Source organism: Mesoplodon densirostris, chromosome 4 (assembly GCF_025265405.1).
Source record: "Mesoplodon densirostris isolate mMesDen1 chromosome 4, mMesDen1 primary haplotype, whole genome shotgun sequence".
In the NCBI taxonomy this organism is placed as follows: Eukaryota; Metazoa; Chordata; class Mammalia; order Artiodactyla; family Ziphiidae; genus Mesoplodon; species Mesoplodon densirostris.
The window spans coordinates 179,222,820-179,241,177 of record NC_082664.1 but is presented as its reverse complement, the minus strand read 5'-3'; the positions used below and the strand labels follow the sequence as shown (position 1 = coordinate 179,241,177).

At 42.9% G+C, this 18,358-nt stretch overlaps 1 protein-coding gene across 1 annotated transcript in view; it reads left to right on the top strand.

Moving 5' to 3' along the window:
* CUBN (cubilin) overlaps positions 1 to 18,358 on the top strand; it is a 277,325-nt gene that overhangs the window by 243,425 nt on the left and 15,542 nt on the right. Inside the window, exon 60 of the mRNA XM_060097791.1 lies at positions 11,063 to 11,271. Within this exon, the coding sequence (XP_059953774.1) occupies positions 11,063 to 11,271 (209 nt within the window). The remainder of the gene's footprint in view (positions 1 to 11,062; positions 11,272 to 18,358) is intronic.

Genomic DNA, 18,358 nt, shown 5'->3' with positions numbered 1-18,358 from the left:
TCATTTATAATTGCAAATTTTTAGCTAAACAAGCATTTTCCTACAAAAAAAAAACAAAACAAAACTACCCCTTTGGCAGTGTTTTAAATCTTTTGGTGATATTTTTGTTGTTGTTCTGCTGATTGTTTCTTCACAATCAAATATGCCACAAAAGTCAACTAACTTAGCTTTTTTTTTTTTTTTTTTTTTGCAGTACACGGGCCTCTCACTGCTGTGGCCTCTCCCATTGTGGAGCGCAGGCTCCGGACGTGCAGGCTCAGCGGCCATGGCTCACGGGCCCAGCTGCTCCACGGCATGTGGGATCTTCCCGGACCGGGGCACGAACCCGTGTCCTCTGCATTGGCAGGCGGACTCTCAACCACTGCGCCACCAGGAAAGCCCTAACTTAGCTTTGAAACAGGATAATACATAGGACCAAAACTTGGTCCTATGCCTTTATGTGTGTGTGTGTATATATATATATATATATATATATATATATACACACACACACATACATATATACACATATACAGACTTATATATATATAGACATACATACACATGCACATGTACATAATATGTTTATCACATAGTAACAACTTTATAAATCAAGAAATATATTTATAATCCCAAGAATTCCCTTATAAACTTAGACTAGAAAGCAAAGAGCCTTCCAGTAAGAACTATCTGTATATTTTCTATGCTTTCCTTAATTGCTTATTCAACAGTGTTCACCAGCTGCTTACTATGCAGGCAGTGATCTTTTCTCTGGGGATATGAAGATGAATTCAACAAGATCTCTGTTTTTGAGAAGCTTACTCAATAGTCAGCAAATAATTGTAAATTCTGATAAATGCTTCTGTCAGAAGTATGTGCAGAGGACAGCAGAGGCAGAAGCGATCTGAAGTACTTCAGCGTTGAGTAAAATAAAAAGGACACAGGAAAAAAAGGTTCGAGAAAGCACTGCAGGGAATGTGAACCATGAATTGTAGTTAGTGGTTTGTAAATGTAGCGCAAGCTCTGTGGATAGACTGTCTAGGTTCAAACTCAGCCCTGACACGTCCCAACAAGTTTGACCTTGGACAATTACTTATCCTCTTGATTTTCTCATCTGTAAAAAGGGCCCACTAATAGTAACTACCTCATAGGGTTGTGGGGAAGATTAAACTAGAACATTCCCTGACACTCTTTTAGCACGCACTAAATTTTTGCTATAAATGATATTCACTCGGAAGGCTGAGAAGGCCTTCGTTGGGAAAGCAGGCATTTTATGGAAAAGAAAAAGCACGTGCAAAGTTGCAAAGACATATCCCATCTCAGAGGCCACAGACTGGCCTGCACATTGTTACTACCGCTTTGGGTTGTCAGGCAGAGAGCAGTAGGGGCTGAAACAGGAGAGACAGGACGAGGTGGACAGGGTGGGCTCTGCATCAGTTGCAGATGGAACCGTTAATCGTTTGGAGGCTGGAGAGTCCTATGATCTAATCAGATGTGGTGTAGGAAGCACATACTGGCACCTGTGAGGATGATGTTTTGAAGTAGGGGCAGCATTTTAGCCAGAGAAAAATTTAGGCAGGGGATGAGAGCAGTGACAGTGTGAAAATAAAGAAGGAAATTGAAAGGAGAAACACTTAAGATACAGGATCAAGAGGACGCAGTAGTCTTTGAACAATGAATTGAGGGAAAAGGAAAACATGATGACCCTAAGGTTTCTGGATAACATCCTGTGATACCACTATCTAAATGTAAATTTACAGGAGAGGACCAGGTTTCATAGGAGAAAATAATAATGTTTGGTTTGGTGCGGAATATTTGGTGCCTTTAAGCCATCCAGCTAATGTTCAGTAGGTAGTCAGATACAAGAATTAGCAGCTCGGGGGGCTTCCCTGGTGGCGCAGTGGTTGAGAGTCCGCCTGCCGATGTAGGGAGCACGGGTTCGTGCCCCGGTCCGGGAAGATCCCACATGCCGTGGAGCAGCTGGGCCCGTGAGCCATGGCTGCTGAGCCTGCACGTCCGGAGCCTGTGCTCCGCAACGGGAGAAGCCGCAGCAGTGAGAGGCCCGCGTACCGCAAAAAAAAAAAAAAAAAAGAATTAGCAGCTCGGTAGAGAGATCAGGGCTAGAATAATGGTCTGATTTTACTTAGAGACAGTGTAATGTGTAGCACATACACATTTAAAATTATTATATCGTCCTGGTGAATTTGGTGAATTGGCTCATGTTATTCTGCAAGGTCTTTTTTTGTTTTGGGGGTTTTTGTGTTTTAATGTCTACTTTTTCCGATTCAGTATACAGCTTCCCTAGCTTTCTTTCAGTTCATGGTATATTTTTCAATCTCTCCACTTTCAACATTTCTGTACCCCAAAAAATGTATTTGGGTTTTGTTTTGCTTTGTCTTTCAGTTGGAGACTGGACCATGTTACTAATAAAATTACTAACATTATTGGATTTAAATAGACCACCGTATTGTTTTCTGTTTGTTCCATATGTTCTTGTGTTTCTTTAGCCATCTTTGTGTTTTTGCCTTTTCTCAATTAATCAGTTGTCACTCTCTTTTAAAAATCATTACTGTCCGGGCGGCGGGGCAGGCGGGCGTGGAGGTCACTTGTGCTGGGCTGCGTGCCGCGAGGCTCCGGCGCCTCCGCGGAGCATCGCGGGTCCGGGGAGGGGCGGCGCCGGCCCTGAAGCCTCGAGAACACGACTAGGCAGCCGTAGTGCAACGGGGAGCTGGCCTGCTGGAAGCTAGGCGCCTGCGGGCATCTCGGTTCTTGGCTGGCCCGGGAGCCCGAGGTGGCCAGGCCGGGGACGGCAGCAGGTAGGAGTGAGCCGCTGGTGCGGTGACGAGCAGGGAAGGGAGGACACTGGCTGTCGGCCTGTGAACCCAGGCAAGAAGCAGCAGCCGACACAATCCAGACCCGGGCCCAGCTCGGTCCTGGGCGGCCGGTCAGTGGAACAGACCCGCAGGTGCGCGTCTTGTCACTCAAGGACCGGCTTCGGGACAGGTCCTGCCGCTGAGCCCGGGGCGCCGTCCTCAGTTCCCCGGGAGAGTGGAGTGGAGCCCGGGGTGTGCGCGACTCGGCACGGCGGCCACGCACGTCCAGGCCGCCGGCAAGGGCGGTGGGGGGCCCGGGGAAGTGGTGGCCTTCGGAGTCTCCTCCGATGGCAGAGAACCTGCAGGCTTCTCAGATAACTTTGGTGTAGAAGGTCGCTGTGTTGAAAGGCAGCTCTGTGTGCTTTTCTCCCCTTGGCGTGGATCAGCAATGCCGAGGCCGCAGGCGTGATACAGAAGTGCGAGCTGAGACCGTCTGGAATCCCCAGACTCCGGGGAAACTAGCGGGGACAGCCAGCCTAGGGAAGAGGGCCCGAGGTGGCGGCAGCCCAGCAGGCGGCCCTCGTCTCAGGGCCCTCATCCTGGCTCCAGCCAGGGGGCTCAGGAGAGCTGCAAGGTCTTCTGGGCGAGCAGAGCCCCCAGTCCTGAGCTGTTCTTTGCTGTGGTTGGGTCATCTCCCACCATCCAAGGGGAGAAATCTAGATGAGGTTTAAGATTCAGGGCTTTAAGAATGTGGATCTCGTAGCTGAAACCTTGGAACACGTGTTTTCAGCACAAGTGTTAAAGTGAAGGGAAGGATTGAACGCCTTTTCAGGGAGGGTGTCTCCCTGTGGGCAGAGCTAGAGAATAAATGGGTCTTGAATAAAGAAAACAAAAACAAATAAATAAAAATCATTACTTATATATTCGGTTACTCTCAGTTGCTACCTTAGGGATTACAACACTCACCCTTGACTCATTAGAATCTAATTTAAAACTAGTCCTTTTACATATCATGATAAATGCAACATTTTAACTCCATGAATCCACTTCCTGTCTTCTGTGCTGTTAATATCAATTATTTAAATTCTACATATGTTTTAAGCATATAAAACGTTTTTATTGTTTCAGTTAGTAATTATGTATATTTACCATTGCTGTTCTTCTTCTTCCTGAATTTCTGTGCTTCCATCTGAGATATTTATTTCTTTTTGAAGAACTCCCTTTAGTGTTTTTTTTTTAAATATATTTATTGCAAATCTTCTAGTAGAAATGTCTTTTGGTTTTTGTTTTCCTGAAAATGGCTTTATTCTGTCTTAAATTTTGTGGGATTTTTTTCTCTGAGTACAGAATTCTAGTTTGGCAGTTATTTCCATTCAGCACTTTAAGATGCTATTTCATTGTCATCTGTGTTCTATCATCTTCGTTAGAAAGTCCTTATGGAGTACTTTCTGTGCTAGCCACACTTGGGACACCCTCACCCTGGTCATTCCATTGTGGAGTGCGGTATTCTACAATGAGCTATCACTCGTGTGTGTGTGTGTGTGTGTGTGTGTGTGTGTGTGTGTGTGTGTGTCTCTGTGTGTGTATTTTAGCCATTCTGATAGAAATGTATTCATATCTCATATGGTTTTAATTTACATTTCCCTAATGGTGAACAATTTTCATGTGTTTTTTTGGTCATATGTATGTCCTCTTTGGTGAAATATATGTTCATAATTTTTTCCCATTTTTTAATTGGATTACTTGTTTTTCCACTATTGGGTTTTGAGAGTTCTTCATATATTCTCAGTAGTAGTCCTTCCTCAGGTACATGGTCTGCAAATATTTTCTCCCAGTCCATAGCTTGCCTTTTTGTCCGCTTAACAGGGCCTTTCTTAGAACAAAAGTTTTTAATTTTGATGAAGTCCCCATATCAGTTTCTCCTTTTATGTATAGTGTTTTGATAACAAGGCTAAGAACTCTACCTATCCTGAGGTCTCAAAGATTTCTACTTTGATTTCTTCTAAAAGTTTTATGGTTTTACATTTTTCATTTATGTTTACGATCCATTTTGAGCTAATTTTTGTTCAAGGTCTGAGGTTTAGGTTGGACCTAATTTTTGCCCCTGGATGTCCAATTTCTCTATCACCATTTGTTGAAAGACTATCCTTCCTCCATTGAATTGCTTTTGCAACTTTCTAAATAATCACTTGGACCTATTTGTGTGGACATATTTCTGGGTTCTTTATTCTTTTCCATTGATCTGTTTGTCTAACACTCCACGAATATCATACTATCTGGATTACTACAGCTGTATAGTAATAGGTAGATTGATCCTTTCCAGTTTATTCTTCTTTGTCAAGAAGTTTTAACTATTCAAGAGCCTGTGACTTTCTATGTAAATTTTAAAATAAGTTGTTTGTTTTGTTTTGGTTGGTTGGTTGGTTTTTATTAAGACTTTATTTTTTACAGCAGTTTTAGATTTATAGCAAAATTGAGGGGAAGGTACAGAGATTCCCCTTATGCCCTCGCCCCTCACGTGCACAGCCTCCACCATTGACCACATCCCCACCAGAGTGAGTCATTTGTTACAACTGTTGATGTTCAGTGAAGCATCATAACCACCCAACAGCCATAGTTTGAGTCACAGTTCACTCCTGGTGTTGTACATTCAATGGATTTGGACAAACGTGTAATGACATGTATCCATCATTATGGTATCTTACAGAGTATTTTTACTGCCCTAAAAATCCTCTGTGCTCTGGCTGTTCATGCCTCCCTCCCTCTCCCCCCAACCCCTGGCGACCAGTGATTCTTTCACTGTCTCATTAGTTTTGCCTTTTCTAGAATGTCATTCTAGTTGGAATTGTACAGTATGTAGCCTTTTCACATTGGCTTCTTTCACTTAGTAATATGCACTGAGTTGCTCCTATGTCTTTTCATAGCTTGATAGTTCATTTTCTAGCCCTGAATAATATTCTATTGTCTTGACGTACCACAGTTTTAAAATAAGCTTTTTTATGTCAACAGAAAAATCTTGCTGGGGCTTTGGTAGGAATTACAATTAAAGCTATGCATCATTTGGGAAATAACTGACATCTTTACTAGGCTGAGTCTTCCAGTCCATGAATACATATGTCTCACCATTTATTTAGGTCTTTAATTTCTTTCATCACTTTGTAGTTTTCAGCACACAAGTTCTGTATACATTTCAGTAAGTGTATACCTAAGTATTTTATTTTCTTTAGAGCAATTGTATTTTTAACTTTGGTTTCCACATGTGCATTGTTAGTTTATAGAAATGTGATTGATTTTTGTGCCTTGTTCTTCTATCCTGAGTTCTTGCTGAACTCATTTGTTAATCTAGGAATTTTTATGTAGATTCCTTGGGATATTCTGCATCTGCAGATAGTGGCAACTTTATTCCTTCCTCTCCAGTCTGTATTTTTTTCTTGTCTATTACAATGCAAGAGTTTCCAATACTTTGTTGAATAAGAGTGGTGAGAAAAATATCCTTGCCTTGTTCCTAACCTTAGGAGGGAAGCATTTAGTTTTTCACCATTAAGTATCATGTTAGCTATATGGTTTTTGTAGATGCTCTTTATCAAGTTGAGAAAATTCCCTTCTATTCCTAGTTTGCTGAGAGTTTATGTCATGATGTGTGTTGGATTTTATCAAATCCTCTTCTTGCATCAGTTGACATGATTATATCATTATACATTGCTTAATAAGTCATTTTTAAAATTTCAAAGTTGATGAGAATGATTTTCATGAAACGCCATAAGACTATTAATGCATACATAGGGTGTTTTCAGTAATACCAAAATAATGCAAAACAAATTAAAATTTAATTATATAATTTTCCTTATCCTGAGTTCTTTATGCATTGCATTGCTCTTTTACTTGTAACTATAGCTACTGATTAACTGCTGAAATTACCTTTCTTTTAGTATTTCAGTTTTATGCTTCCCAAATATTACCAGACTAAGTACACATTCTAAGTTAAATTAGGCTGGGTCTTAAATTAGGATGTCTAAAGTGAGGCAAATTGAGGGAAATTACTGAAAACAAACAGAAAAACATAACTCAGGTTACAAAAGCCATTAAGAAATTTTTTTCTTGCAGATATAAATATGATACTTAAAAGGTGGTGCATGTTTAAGGTTAGGGAGTAGGGAATAATAACTCCAATTCACTTTTAGCAAAAAAGACAAGACATCATCTGAAGCTTAGTTGAACTTTTTAAATGAATTCACTGCTTTAGGGCAGTTGTCTACTGTAGCTTTGAAAATCACAGCAAGATTTACTCAAAGAAAGGATTATGGAACTCCCATTTCCCTAAGGAACCAGCCTTAAATGCATTTGTGTTCTGTTTCCTGTGCTTCAGTGCTGCTTCCTTCAACTACATTCAACTACAGCCTGAAGCCCTAGCTGGCTCACTGGGGAACAGGAAAATGCCTGAAGTCAGGCCGATTGTTATCTGAAAGTACAGCTAGCCAGCCACCATCTGTCCAAGTAGCGGTTGTCCAGAGATGGACATGGACATCTTTTATTTGACTATTTATTCATATAATATTATTCATATAGAATATGAGTTTTATAATTCACTCATATAACGTTATATTTACTTCAGTTATTTGACTATTTTAGCCAGGACTATCTGATGATACTTTTAGTTCTCCTTTTTTTTTTTTTTTATAGTTTGATACTTCAAAAAAGCTATTTTTGTATTTGTCAGCTATTGCCACAATAATGCTGTATAACAAACGATCCAAAATGCAGTGGCTTATACCTGGAATATTATTTTTATCACTTATGGGTCAGCAGGCCAGTTTGCCTGCCTGTTCCAGGATGCAGGTTGACTGTGCTTGGCCTACAGTACAGCCTGGAGTCAGGTCTGCTCTCCACACAGGTACCCAGGGTGTGAGCTCTTGGTGGATCACAGGAGGACAAAACTCCAAGTCAAAAAACATAAGCACATTTAAGGCCTCTTCCTATTGCATGACCATTACTATTCCATTGTCTCAAGCAAGTCATATGGTGAAACCTAACATCAAGTGACAGAAAATATACAGCTAAGTCCCCTACATATGAATGAGCTCTGTTCCGAGAATGCATTCGTAAGTCCAATTTGTTTGTAAGTCCAAGAAAGTTAGCCTAGGTACCCAACTAACACAATCAGCTATATAGTACTGTACTGTAATAGGTTTATAATACTTTTCACACAAATAATACATTAAAAAAAACCCACAAAAAATGAAACTTCTTTAACCTTACAGTACAGTCCCTTGAAAAGCACAGTAGTACAGCACAACAGCTGTCGTCCAGGGGTTGGCATTGAGTGAACAGGCAAGAAGAGTTACTGACTGGAGGAGGGAGAGGAGGTGGGAGATGGTAGAACTGAAGGATCGTCAGCAATAGGAGACGGAGGGCCAGCGGCCACTTCACTCATGCCTGACGTGGATGGAGTGCACGTTCGCATCTTTGGAAGTTCGCAACTTGAAGGTTCGTATGTAGGGGGCTTACTGTACTCTGTCCATTCTAGGGCCCTGCAAAGAGAGATGCTGAAACGTTAGGAATCGTGCAGTGTCCCACTCAGTCTATGCCAGTGCACACCAGCGATCTGCGGATGCTTGCTCTGGGTTTCCTGAAGGGAGGGTGTCTCTGTCTTAGGGCATTAGTAGCAGTAGTAGCAGTAATAGCTGCAGCAGTAGTCTTGTCTAATAAGTGTGTATAATGGCACTCGGTGCCCAGTACAATTGTCATTCTGCCCTTATTAACTTATTAGCAACAATTAATAAGCAAGGGGTGATAAAATATATAGCTTGAATTTTTAAAAATAGCGTTTAGTTTTTGCAGCTGATGCGTTAGTAGAATAAAGCCCAGTGGTCTGGTTTTCCTACATGCAGACCTCCAGCTCTGCACTGCCCCTTGCCTCCACCAGCCTGGACCACAGCGGTGTCCTTGGGCCTGGCTTCATCTCCTCCAGTCCCTCCCTTATGTGTAAACATGACCACCAGATGCATCTCTAGGTCAGACTTGACGAGAAACTGCATTCATTCTGACCCTACCACTCCTCTGATCAAAAACCTTTCTAGTGGATCCCTATTACCCAGAGAATAAAGTCTAAAGGTCAAATTCTATACATGTAAATTCTTGTCTACTTAACCTTTGGTTACGAGGTCTTTCAACCTGGACTTGCCAATACCAGGCAAGTCTACATGGTCTTGTCCTATTTATCCTTAAGATGCAGATCAACTGTCACCTCCGCCTTGAACATTCTAGATCCTCTTAGCCTGAAGTAATAATCTCCCTTTCTTGCAAAACTCACAAGACTTTTCCTGCCTCTTTTATGGCACCTATCATTTTCTAAATTGTATCATTAATGTTATTTATGACTTATCACTGCTATTGGACTACCATTCATCTTCTCCCATCTCAGTACTAAATATAAAAATAGATAACTAGTAAGAACCTACTGTATAGCACAGGGAACTCTACTCAATACTTGGTAATGACCTATATTGGAACAGAATCTAAAAAAGAGTGGATATGTGGATATGTATAACTGATTCACTTTGCTGTACAGCAGAAACTAACACAGCATTGTAAACCAACTATACTCCAATAAAAATTAATTTAAAAAATACTGAATATATTTCCTTGGCAATATTTAATAGATAAATAATTTTCTCAATTCATTAATACCCTGAGTAATTGTTCTTCCCTGCTAGGCATGTCAGTAAGCTTAAGTGGTTGAGCATTGCTTTGGTTTCAGAATAATTTTGTTCTAGATGCCATCTATGGACATATCAGGGACTGGGCCTTCGGAAGCATTTCAACTCCAGGAAACATCGGACTGTGCAAATACTGTGTAGTTTTACTTGACTTAGAAGCTATGACAGGGTAGCCTGACCTCCTGAGTAAGGCTGTCCTGGAAAACGCTCCGCGCATTTGATATCCTTTGCATCCGAGGTCGGCAGCCATTGTTTGCCTTTCCTGCCAAGAGCGAAGTCCTGAATCATAGCGCCCCCTAATGTTGAAAGCAACCCTTTCACTTTTAACAGATCAAGTAAATGGAATGAGACTGTGAATTTAACTGCGGAACTTGTAATGACGCACATTTGTGTAGAATGCAAGCTTTATGAATACTCTTTTGAACGCCTATTTCATCTCTGTTCCTACCAGGGCTGTTCTGAGCTTAATTCATCCTCATGTATATCTTTCGAGATTGTCAGTAAAGTTTTTCTTCCTTACCAAGGCATCACCTTAGGCTGTGGAGTGGAAGAAACTAAATCCCGTGGTCTGAGGAGTTTGTGCCATATTTTTTTTTCATAGTTGAGTATTGAGAGTATTCTTTATCTCTCTTTTGTATTCTTATTCCGAATTTCAGAGTTTTCATTTCAAAGTAGATATTTTTCTCCAATAAAGTTCCTCTTCTTCAGCTTCCCCTTATTTTTGGAAAAGAAAAAATTCAAATATAGAGTACAGTTCAATATAAAGTGAATTGTAGTGTTATATGCCTCTCAGCCTCTTTCTACCAGATTATTTAAATAAAAGATTTGTTGAGAGCCAGTTTTCTTGGGATGTTGGGTAAAGTCTTCTTAAATTCAGTTTTCAGTCTGACAGTGTTCATAAAAGCAGAACCTAAGGTAAAACGGGTTCACAGTTTCCATCAGTTTTGTTATGCAAAATACTTTATTTTGTACAAAATTGGATTTTTCAAGAATAGGAGAAGCTCCAATAAATCACATCAAGAGTTCCAAAAATGCATATAGAGGGCCTCCCTGGTGGCGCGGTGGTTGGGAGTCCGCCTGCCGGTGCGGGGGACGCGGGTTCGTGCCCCGATCCCGGAGGATCCCACATGCCGCGGAGCGGCTGGGCCCGCGAGCCATGGCCGCGGGGCCTGTGTGTCCGGAGCCTGTGCTCCGCAACGGGAGAGGCCACAGCAGTGAGAGGCCCGCGTACAGCAAAAAAAAAAAAAAAAAAAAAAAAAAAAAAACAAAAATGCATATAGAACCCTATCTGTTTACCCACTTTTCTAGGCAACTAGATGTGAGCTGGTAGAGATTGATGGATTGGTGGTTGAAGAGGAAATAATAGCGAAGAAACTAAGGTGAGGGGCAGCCACGCTTGCATAAGCTCGGAGGAGCCCAGGGCACGGTCTGATAATGTTCCTCAAAGTGTGACAGAAAGAAGAAACGATATGATTTTTTAGAACCCTCCTTATAAAATTTCAGTTCCATTGTGTTTGCTCTGCATCGTGATGTGTCTTTTTTTTTTTAACACAGGGCCTCAGCAAGGATGTGGTGGTTATCTGACAGGTTCAGATCATACCTTTGCCCCTCCTGATTCTGATTCGAATGGAAGATACGACAAGAATTTAAACTGCATATGGTTCATGACCGCCCCTGTAAACAAACTAATTAGACTCACCTTCAACACATTTGCTCTGGAGGCAGCAACTAGTTTGCAAAGATGCATTTATGATTACGTCAAGGTAAGGCTATTATGTTTCTTCACAGAGTCTTCTAATACAGACTTTTTCATGGTGTATTCAGGTTTATACCACACAGGAAGTCCTGAAAGTTGTGAGTGCTGATAATTTTTAAAATGACCTTTTCTTCAATGACATAGCGTATAATATTGCAGATGCTCTATCTTCACATCAAAATAATCTTTAATACAAATGACTCAAAATTTTTGTGCAGCTTCTAACATTAGCTTTAAGATTTACTGTTCCTCCAAGCCTTGTCGAGAGATGATCTATGGGAAGATAGGTTGTGAGGGAAGAGATACTCAAAGGATCTTTGGCAAAGTCTAAAATAAATGACAGTGTCTGTATGCAAATCATCACTCCTTACTTTATTTTCAAAGTTTGTATATTTACTTATATTACTTTTAGATGTGAAAAATACCTTAGTTCTGAAGTCCCATTAGAAGTAAATCAAGAAAATTTTCAATTTTTAAATGACTCTTTAATATTAAATCATTGTATCCATCAGGCTATACGCATTCAGATTAAAAGTGCTAAGTAGCATCAATCAATGTAGACTACTGCACTCTTGGGGGAAAACATCAAGTAAAGCAGTACTTCCGCTCACAAGGAGCTTAAATTTGATTGCAGAATTAAGGGATGCCACATGCAAATCAACACTAGGTAGTTCAGGAGAGTCAATATTCAAGTGCATTGGACATAGGCTTGAAGCCATGTGCAAGTTTAAAAGGGAGGATGATTCATGATGATCTGCTGTGAACAAGAAAGACTTCACAGAATGAGGGGACACTTATTCAAGCTGGGAGGGAGGGCATTCTAAGCAAGGAGAACATACAAAAAAGGCATTGAAGTTGAAAGGGTGAAGAGGCTGGCTTTATCAGAGCAGAATATTGTGAAAGCGGAACAAGAAGTAAGACTGCCTAAATGAAGAAATATCCAGACTGCGAAGGATCTTGAAAGTCAAGCTCATGGCACTTAGATTTTAGGCAGTTGGAAATAAGGAGTGGTTGCAGGTTTTCCAGTGAGTGGTAAGTTGAGAGCAGGACGTAAGAAAGATGACTCTGCAATCAGCCTTCTGGGTGGGTGGTCGGGGGGGACTCTGGAGTTAAGACCCCAGAAAGAAGTTGCCGTTAGGTGAGAAGGGTACAGAGACGGTGCAGATGACAACCTTGGTGTGAGAGAAACTTGGAAGTTCAAAAATTATCTGAAATTTTACAGAAATTGGTTTTAAAAGAAAGAGAAGGAAAAGTCATAGACAAAATACACATTTGAGCCCTTCATTACATATAGGCTGTCTTACATTTTCACTGTGAAAAGAACCAAGCTGGGAAGCCCAAAAGAATAACAGTACTGGGGCTTCCCTGGCGGGCGGTCCAGTGGTTAGGATTCCACCCTTCCACTGCAGGGGGCATGGGTTCCAACCCTGGTCGGGGCCTGAGAATGTTAGTAGTCTTAGGAGGAGGCCATGGGTTTGTAAGTATTGGTTCAGTCTGGGTGACAGCAAAGCAGACAAGTGAAATTTCCCCGGGGGGCAGAGAATGGGAGGAGCCCCAGCATGAAGACAGCAGCCCAGACAGGAGGCAGCAAAAGGGCATTTCTTCTATCAGGAGAGAGATGCTGTCTTTGAGAGCGGCTGCATGGCGCTGGAAAGCCTGGCTCCCGCTCAGCAAAAGGAAAGGTACAGCGTGAGGCAGCCAGAGAAGACAAAGCAGGCAGGAGGAGAAACAGACGCGTCATGGAAGACATGGACAAACCAGGAATAATGCAGTTATCACGGAAGGCGAGGGAGAAAAGTCTTTGCCAAGGATGCACGGTCAGTGCTATTAAATTGTAAATCAGAAGCCAAGAAAGGTGAAGATAAAGAAAAAACTCATTAGATAGGATGACAACCATTTAAATAAAGTATTGGCACAGAAGCCAGATCAGAGGCAGTTCACGAAAGACTGTAGATAACAAGAAATGTCCGTTCGGGTTGAGTTCTTCTGGTCTGAAATGAGACCAAAGGGGCCAGAGCAGCAGTGAGCTGAGATTCAAGACTATTTGAGCACTACCCTGATTTTACAGAAGAGTAACAGGCTTTTGAGGCAGATAATATGGACTCAAACCCAGCTTTGCCACCTGACAAATTTCCGTATCTCCCTGATTCCTCATCACTTCGTCTACTGGACAAACAAACAAAAATTCACATAACCATACCTGTCTTGCAAGGCTGTTTTGAGCATAAAGAGTATTCAGCACTGTGCCTGACATATAATTTGTAAATAAATGTCTTTCTTTTTTCCCCCCTTTGGGTAATTCCAGGTGGGTATGAGGGCTATAGAATCTCCTTTTTAAAAAATATGATGAATAATTAAGTTAGATATACATTATTATAAATACAAATTCACGTGGGATGTTTAGAATATGGTCCTGCCAGGGCTTCCCTGGTGGCGCAGTGGTTGAGAGTCCGCCTGCCGATGCAGGGGACGTGGGTTAGTGCCCCGGTCCGGGAAGATCCCACATGCCGCGGAGCAGCTGGGCCCGTGAGCCGTGGCCGCTGAGCCTGCGCGTCCGGAGCCTGTGCTCCGCAACGGGAGAGGCCACAACAGTGAGAGGCCCGCGTACCACCAAAAAAAAAAAATAGAATATGGTCCTGCCAGCTGGAGGGCTGATTGGATTTATTTTCAAGATTCATTTCTATGTGTGATTTGATAATATAATCGAAAGAGCTATTGGGAGTTCCCTGGCAGTCCAGTGGTTCAGACTCTACGCTCTCACTGCTGAGGGCCCGGGTTCGATCCCTGATGGGGGAACTAACTAAAAATCCCACAAGCCACATCGGGTGGCCAAAAAACATTAAAAAAATAAATAAAAGAACCATTAATTTTCTAAATGTCCTCAAGCTATTTAGGATAGACATAGCAATATTGAAAACAAGGAGTTATCCTCTAGCTTCAATATAAAATGTCCTTTTTTCAAAAAGAAATTCTGTTCAGATCTGCTTTTGTTTTCCTTTTTGGGAAAGCAGTTCCCCTCAGTTGGCAACTTCTCCGGCTTATACTAAACTGGCAGATCACCGAGCATTTCTTGGAATGTGAGGCCGGGAGGTACCTTTATTAAAGAGATTCTCTGTGATAAATGAGACAGTTGACTCATTTGAGACTGTTTCTTAGAGATTATAATCAAATCACTTTTTAGAAAAGTTAATTTAATTCTGTAGGTAGATATACAGGTGAAAACATGCCAAGTCCATTATTCATTGGTAATTGTATCATTATTGTTTTTGAAAGGGTTGACTTGGAAAGCTGTTAAGATAACTGCAGTAGGGAAATTCCCTGGTGGTCCAGTGGTTAGGACTCAGTGCTCTCACTGCTGAGGGCCTGGGTTCAATCCTTGGTCAGGGAACTAAGATCCTGCAAGCCGTGCAGTGTGGCCAAAAAACAAAAACAAAAACAAAAAACAAAAACAAAAACAAAAAACAACAACAAAAAGATAAATGCGGTAAATAGGGAATTGTGTATTTCGCTGAGCAACTGCTGTTGAAATGGACATCACATCCATTCCATGAAGAGTCATGTGACATGATTATATGCCAGGCATTGTGAGATAAGTTTCCTCACGGAGCTGTAAGTGGATGAGACTGACAACATGACAAAGCCAATAAACATGAACGACACAGAAACGTAGAGCAGAAGAGGGTATGAGTGATGTTACTCTGGGGTTCAGAAGGGCTTACTGGATGGATGGCTGAGCTGGGTTTCAGAGGAACAGCACGAACACATATGCTTCCTGTGGGGTGTGGGAGACTGGCCACCGGGGGGAAGGGGGTCAGGAGGGGCGGGAGCTGCCTGCCGTATGCCCCGCAGTTCAGTCGTCCTTCTGTGGAGCACAGTGAGCGAGACGGCAGCGGGGGCTCCCGACCAGGACCGTAACCGACGTTGCTCTGCCAGCAGACGTGGGAACTGGCAGAAAGGAGGCGCCTCCTTCCTAGCACTGCCCGGCTTCTTCTCAATGCAATCAGTGCCCCTTGGAATAGCCAGTATTGTCTAATGATTCTTTGACCATCTGAAGTGAAAGGTCATCTATGCCATAGCCTAGCCATAGACATAATTTCAATTTATAATTATGCTAAATACAACGTAAAGGAGAAATAAAAGGAAAGCCTATAGAATAGTGTGTATTTCAGTATGTAAATGCTCTGATACAGCTATGCTAAGTCACTAGATAAAGTAGTCAGATTCTTCTAATATGTGGACTTGTGGCAATGCATAGGCATACATTTAAAGTGATACTGGGGGCTTCCCTGGTGGCGCCGTGGTTGAGAGTCTGCCTGCCGATGCAGGGGACACGGGTTCGTGCCCCGGTCTGGGAAGATCCCACATGCCGCAGAGCGGCTGGGCCTGTGAGCCATGGCCGCGGAGCCTGCGTGTCTGGAGCCTGTGCTCCGCAACGGGAGAGGCCACAACAGTGAGAGGCCCACGTACCACAAAAAAAAAAAAAAAAAAAAAAAAAAGTGATATGGGGTAGCTCTGTTTGCAACTTAAATGCCAATAGCAGCGCCCATCCACAATATGAATTTCCAGAATGGTAGAAGACTCAAATCAAATGGTTCTAAACAGAACAAACTACGGACTTCCCTCAACTTATGCAATAATTGCCTTCTTGGAAATTTGGTACATATTAAAAACTGTGCAAAATATTTTTGTGTTCATATACAGAATGGGCTTAGGTCCTGGGATAAAGAATTTTAAACAGTTTTATTATACACGTCTGGTGGGACATTCATAGGTATGTAGGACCTAGAATAAATCTTCACTTCGCAGACGCGTCCTGAATTTTGATGCGATTCTGCAGCGTGGCTTCTAAATGCTAAACGCCAGCTATAGCCTCAAACTATTGTGATGAGCCCCAAACACCACACTTGTGCAAAACACTCCCTAGGGGATGGTACTGTTCCCATGGAAAACCTCTATCTTAACCCACTGAGCTTAACCATTCAGTCTGTGATCGGCCGTGGGAGGACAGCTGTCTGTCTCTGGGGAGGCGTCAGCAGTTATGGAGGCGTCAGATCCCCATCCTTATGAGGTAGGTACCTACTATTGATTCATTCCATAAATGTTAACTTGAGCATCTGCTGTATATGCCAGACACCAGAAAAGAACACTGAGATTACATAATAACTATATTAATAGTATTAATGATTTCATATGATAACACTACTTTTTATTGTTATATAAAAATTCCTGGGCTTCCCTGGTGGCGCAGTGGTTGAGAGTCCGCCTGCCGATGCAGGGGACACGGGTTCGTGCCCCGGTCCGGGAGGATCCCGCATGCCGCGGAGCGGCTGGGCCTGTGAGCCATGGCCGCTGAGCTTGCGCGTCTGGAGCCTGTGCTCCGCAGCGGGAGAGGCCACAACAGTGAGAGGCCCGCGTACCGCAAAAAAAAAAAGAAAAAAAATTCCTGCAGTCAGAGGTGATTCTCGTCATTGCCCCTTAGTGGATCTTCCTGAGATCACTGGCAGCAATAAAACATTTTCCCCAAAAGTTTCTGTAAAGGATCAGAGTTCAACCCCAAACCTAAAAAATCACTCTCTACTCTCATTCTCATCCCAAATTATGCCCAGGCCTGTTGTCCAGCGGACCCTGTCAGAGGTCCCACAGTACAATCAAAGACTTCATGAAGACCCTCTGAGATGCAATGTAGAGATGCTTCAAATAAGACTATCAGAATTCTCCCATTATCACATTCCCAGGGAAATGTTAAACGATAAAGTCCTGAGGAAACTAATGTCTAAAATTATGGAGTTAAATTTTTTTTAAATTAATTAATTAATTTATTTATTTTTGGCTGTGTTGGGTCTTCGTTTCTGTGCGAGGGCTTTCTCTAGTTGCGGTGAGCGGGAGCCGCTCTTCCTCGCGGTGCGCGGGCCTCTCACTATCGTGGCCTTTCCCGTTGCGGAGCACAGGCTCCAGACACGCAGGCTCAGTAGTTGTGGCTCACGGGCCCAGTTGCTCTGCGGCATGTGGGATCCTCCCAGACCAGGGCTCTAACCCGTGTCCCCTGCATCGGCAGGCAGACTCACAACCACTGCGCCACCAGGGAAGCCCTGGAGTTAAATTTAAAAAGAATTAAAGCCCAATATCAAAGCCTATTGCCTTCATGCATTAAAAGTTCATAGAAATAAAAATCCCCAAATGTCCTTCCCTACTTTCTTTAGCTGCTCCATTTGATGGCTGAGCAACGGGCAGGGTCTGGTAGAAGGTGTAGTCAGAGGCTCTCTTCCACTAGATTATTTGTGCAATTCCCTCTGGGCCTTAACTAGATTCTAATATGTGTCACTGTTAAAGAGGTTTAAAAGCCGAGCAAACACAAAATTCCTCTCAGCACTTATCTGCGTCCACAAGACTTCAGACTTAGGACATAATTCAAGCCCCAGGCCCAAAGCCGTCATGGCAGCAGTGTGTGCTCCCGGAAGGCACTACGCAGCTGCTGGTGCCGGTGCCGGTCCTGGCACCATTTACCTCCTAGCGTGTGTAGGGTTTCGCATCAGCAGCGTTGCTTAGGGCTCCTCCTGCCACTCTCTATAAAGCCACCCTGCGCAAGGTCATGGTGGAGGCCTCAGGGATGGGAGAGCAGGGGGAGAAAATCCTGGCCTCGGTTACACAGGAGGCCAGAAGCCTCCATCAGCTGTCCTATTTCAGCTCCATTAGGAGAAATTCTATGGTAGCAGTGAGTGAACTAATGCAAACGCCAGCTCGAGGCCGGTCATGTAGGAAATTTCCTTCCATCGTACTGACCAGTCACCTATTTAAAACCCAAATTAGATCTTACACCTCACGTAGGAGAAGATACAAAGTCCTTCGCATGAAGTGTGGGAAACGTCAGTCTTGTCCCAGTGAACTTTCCCAATCCCACCTCTATTCTCTCACCCTGATCTCCAGGTTGGTCACAGTGTGGGCAGGTGTTGACCCACGCCAGGCCGCTTTTATTTCCGTGGCCTTCCATGCCTTGTCCATCAGGATGGGATGCCCTCCCTCTCTTCTAGGTCTGGAAGGTCTCTGCTTACTTTCAAATACCAGTTCAAATGGCCGTGTGAGGTTTGTCCTGGCTC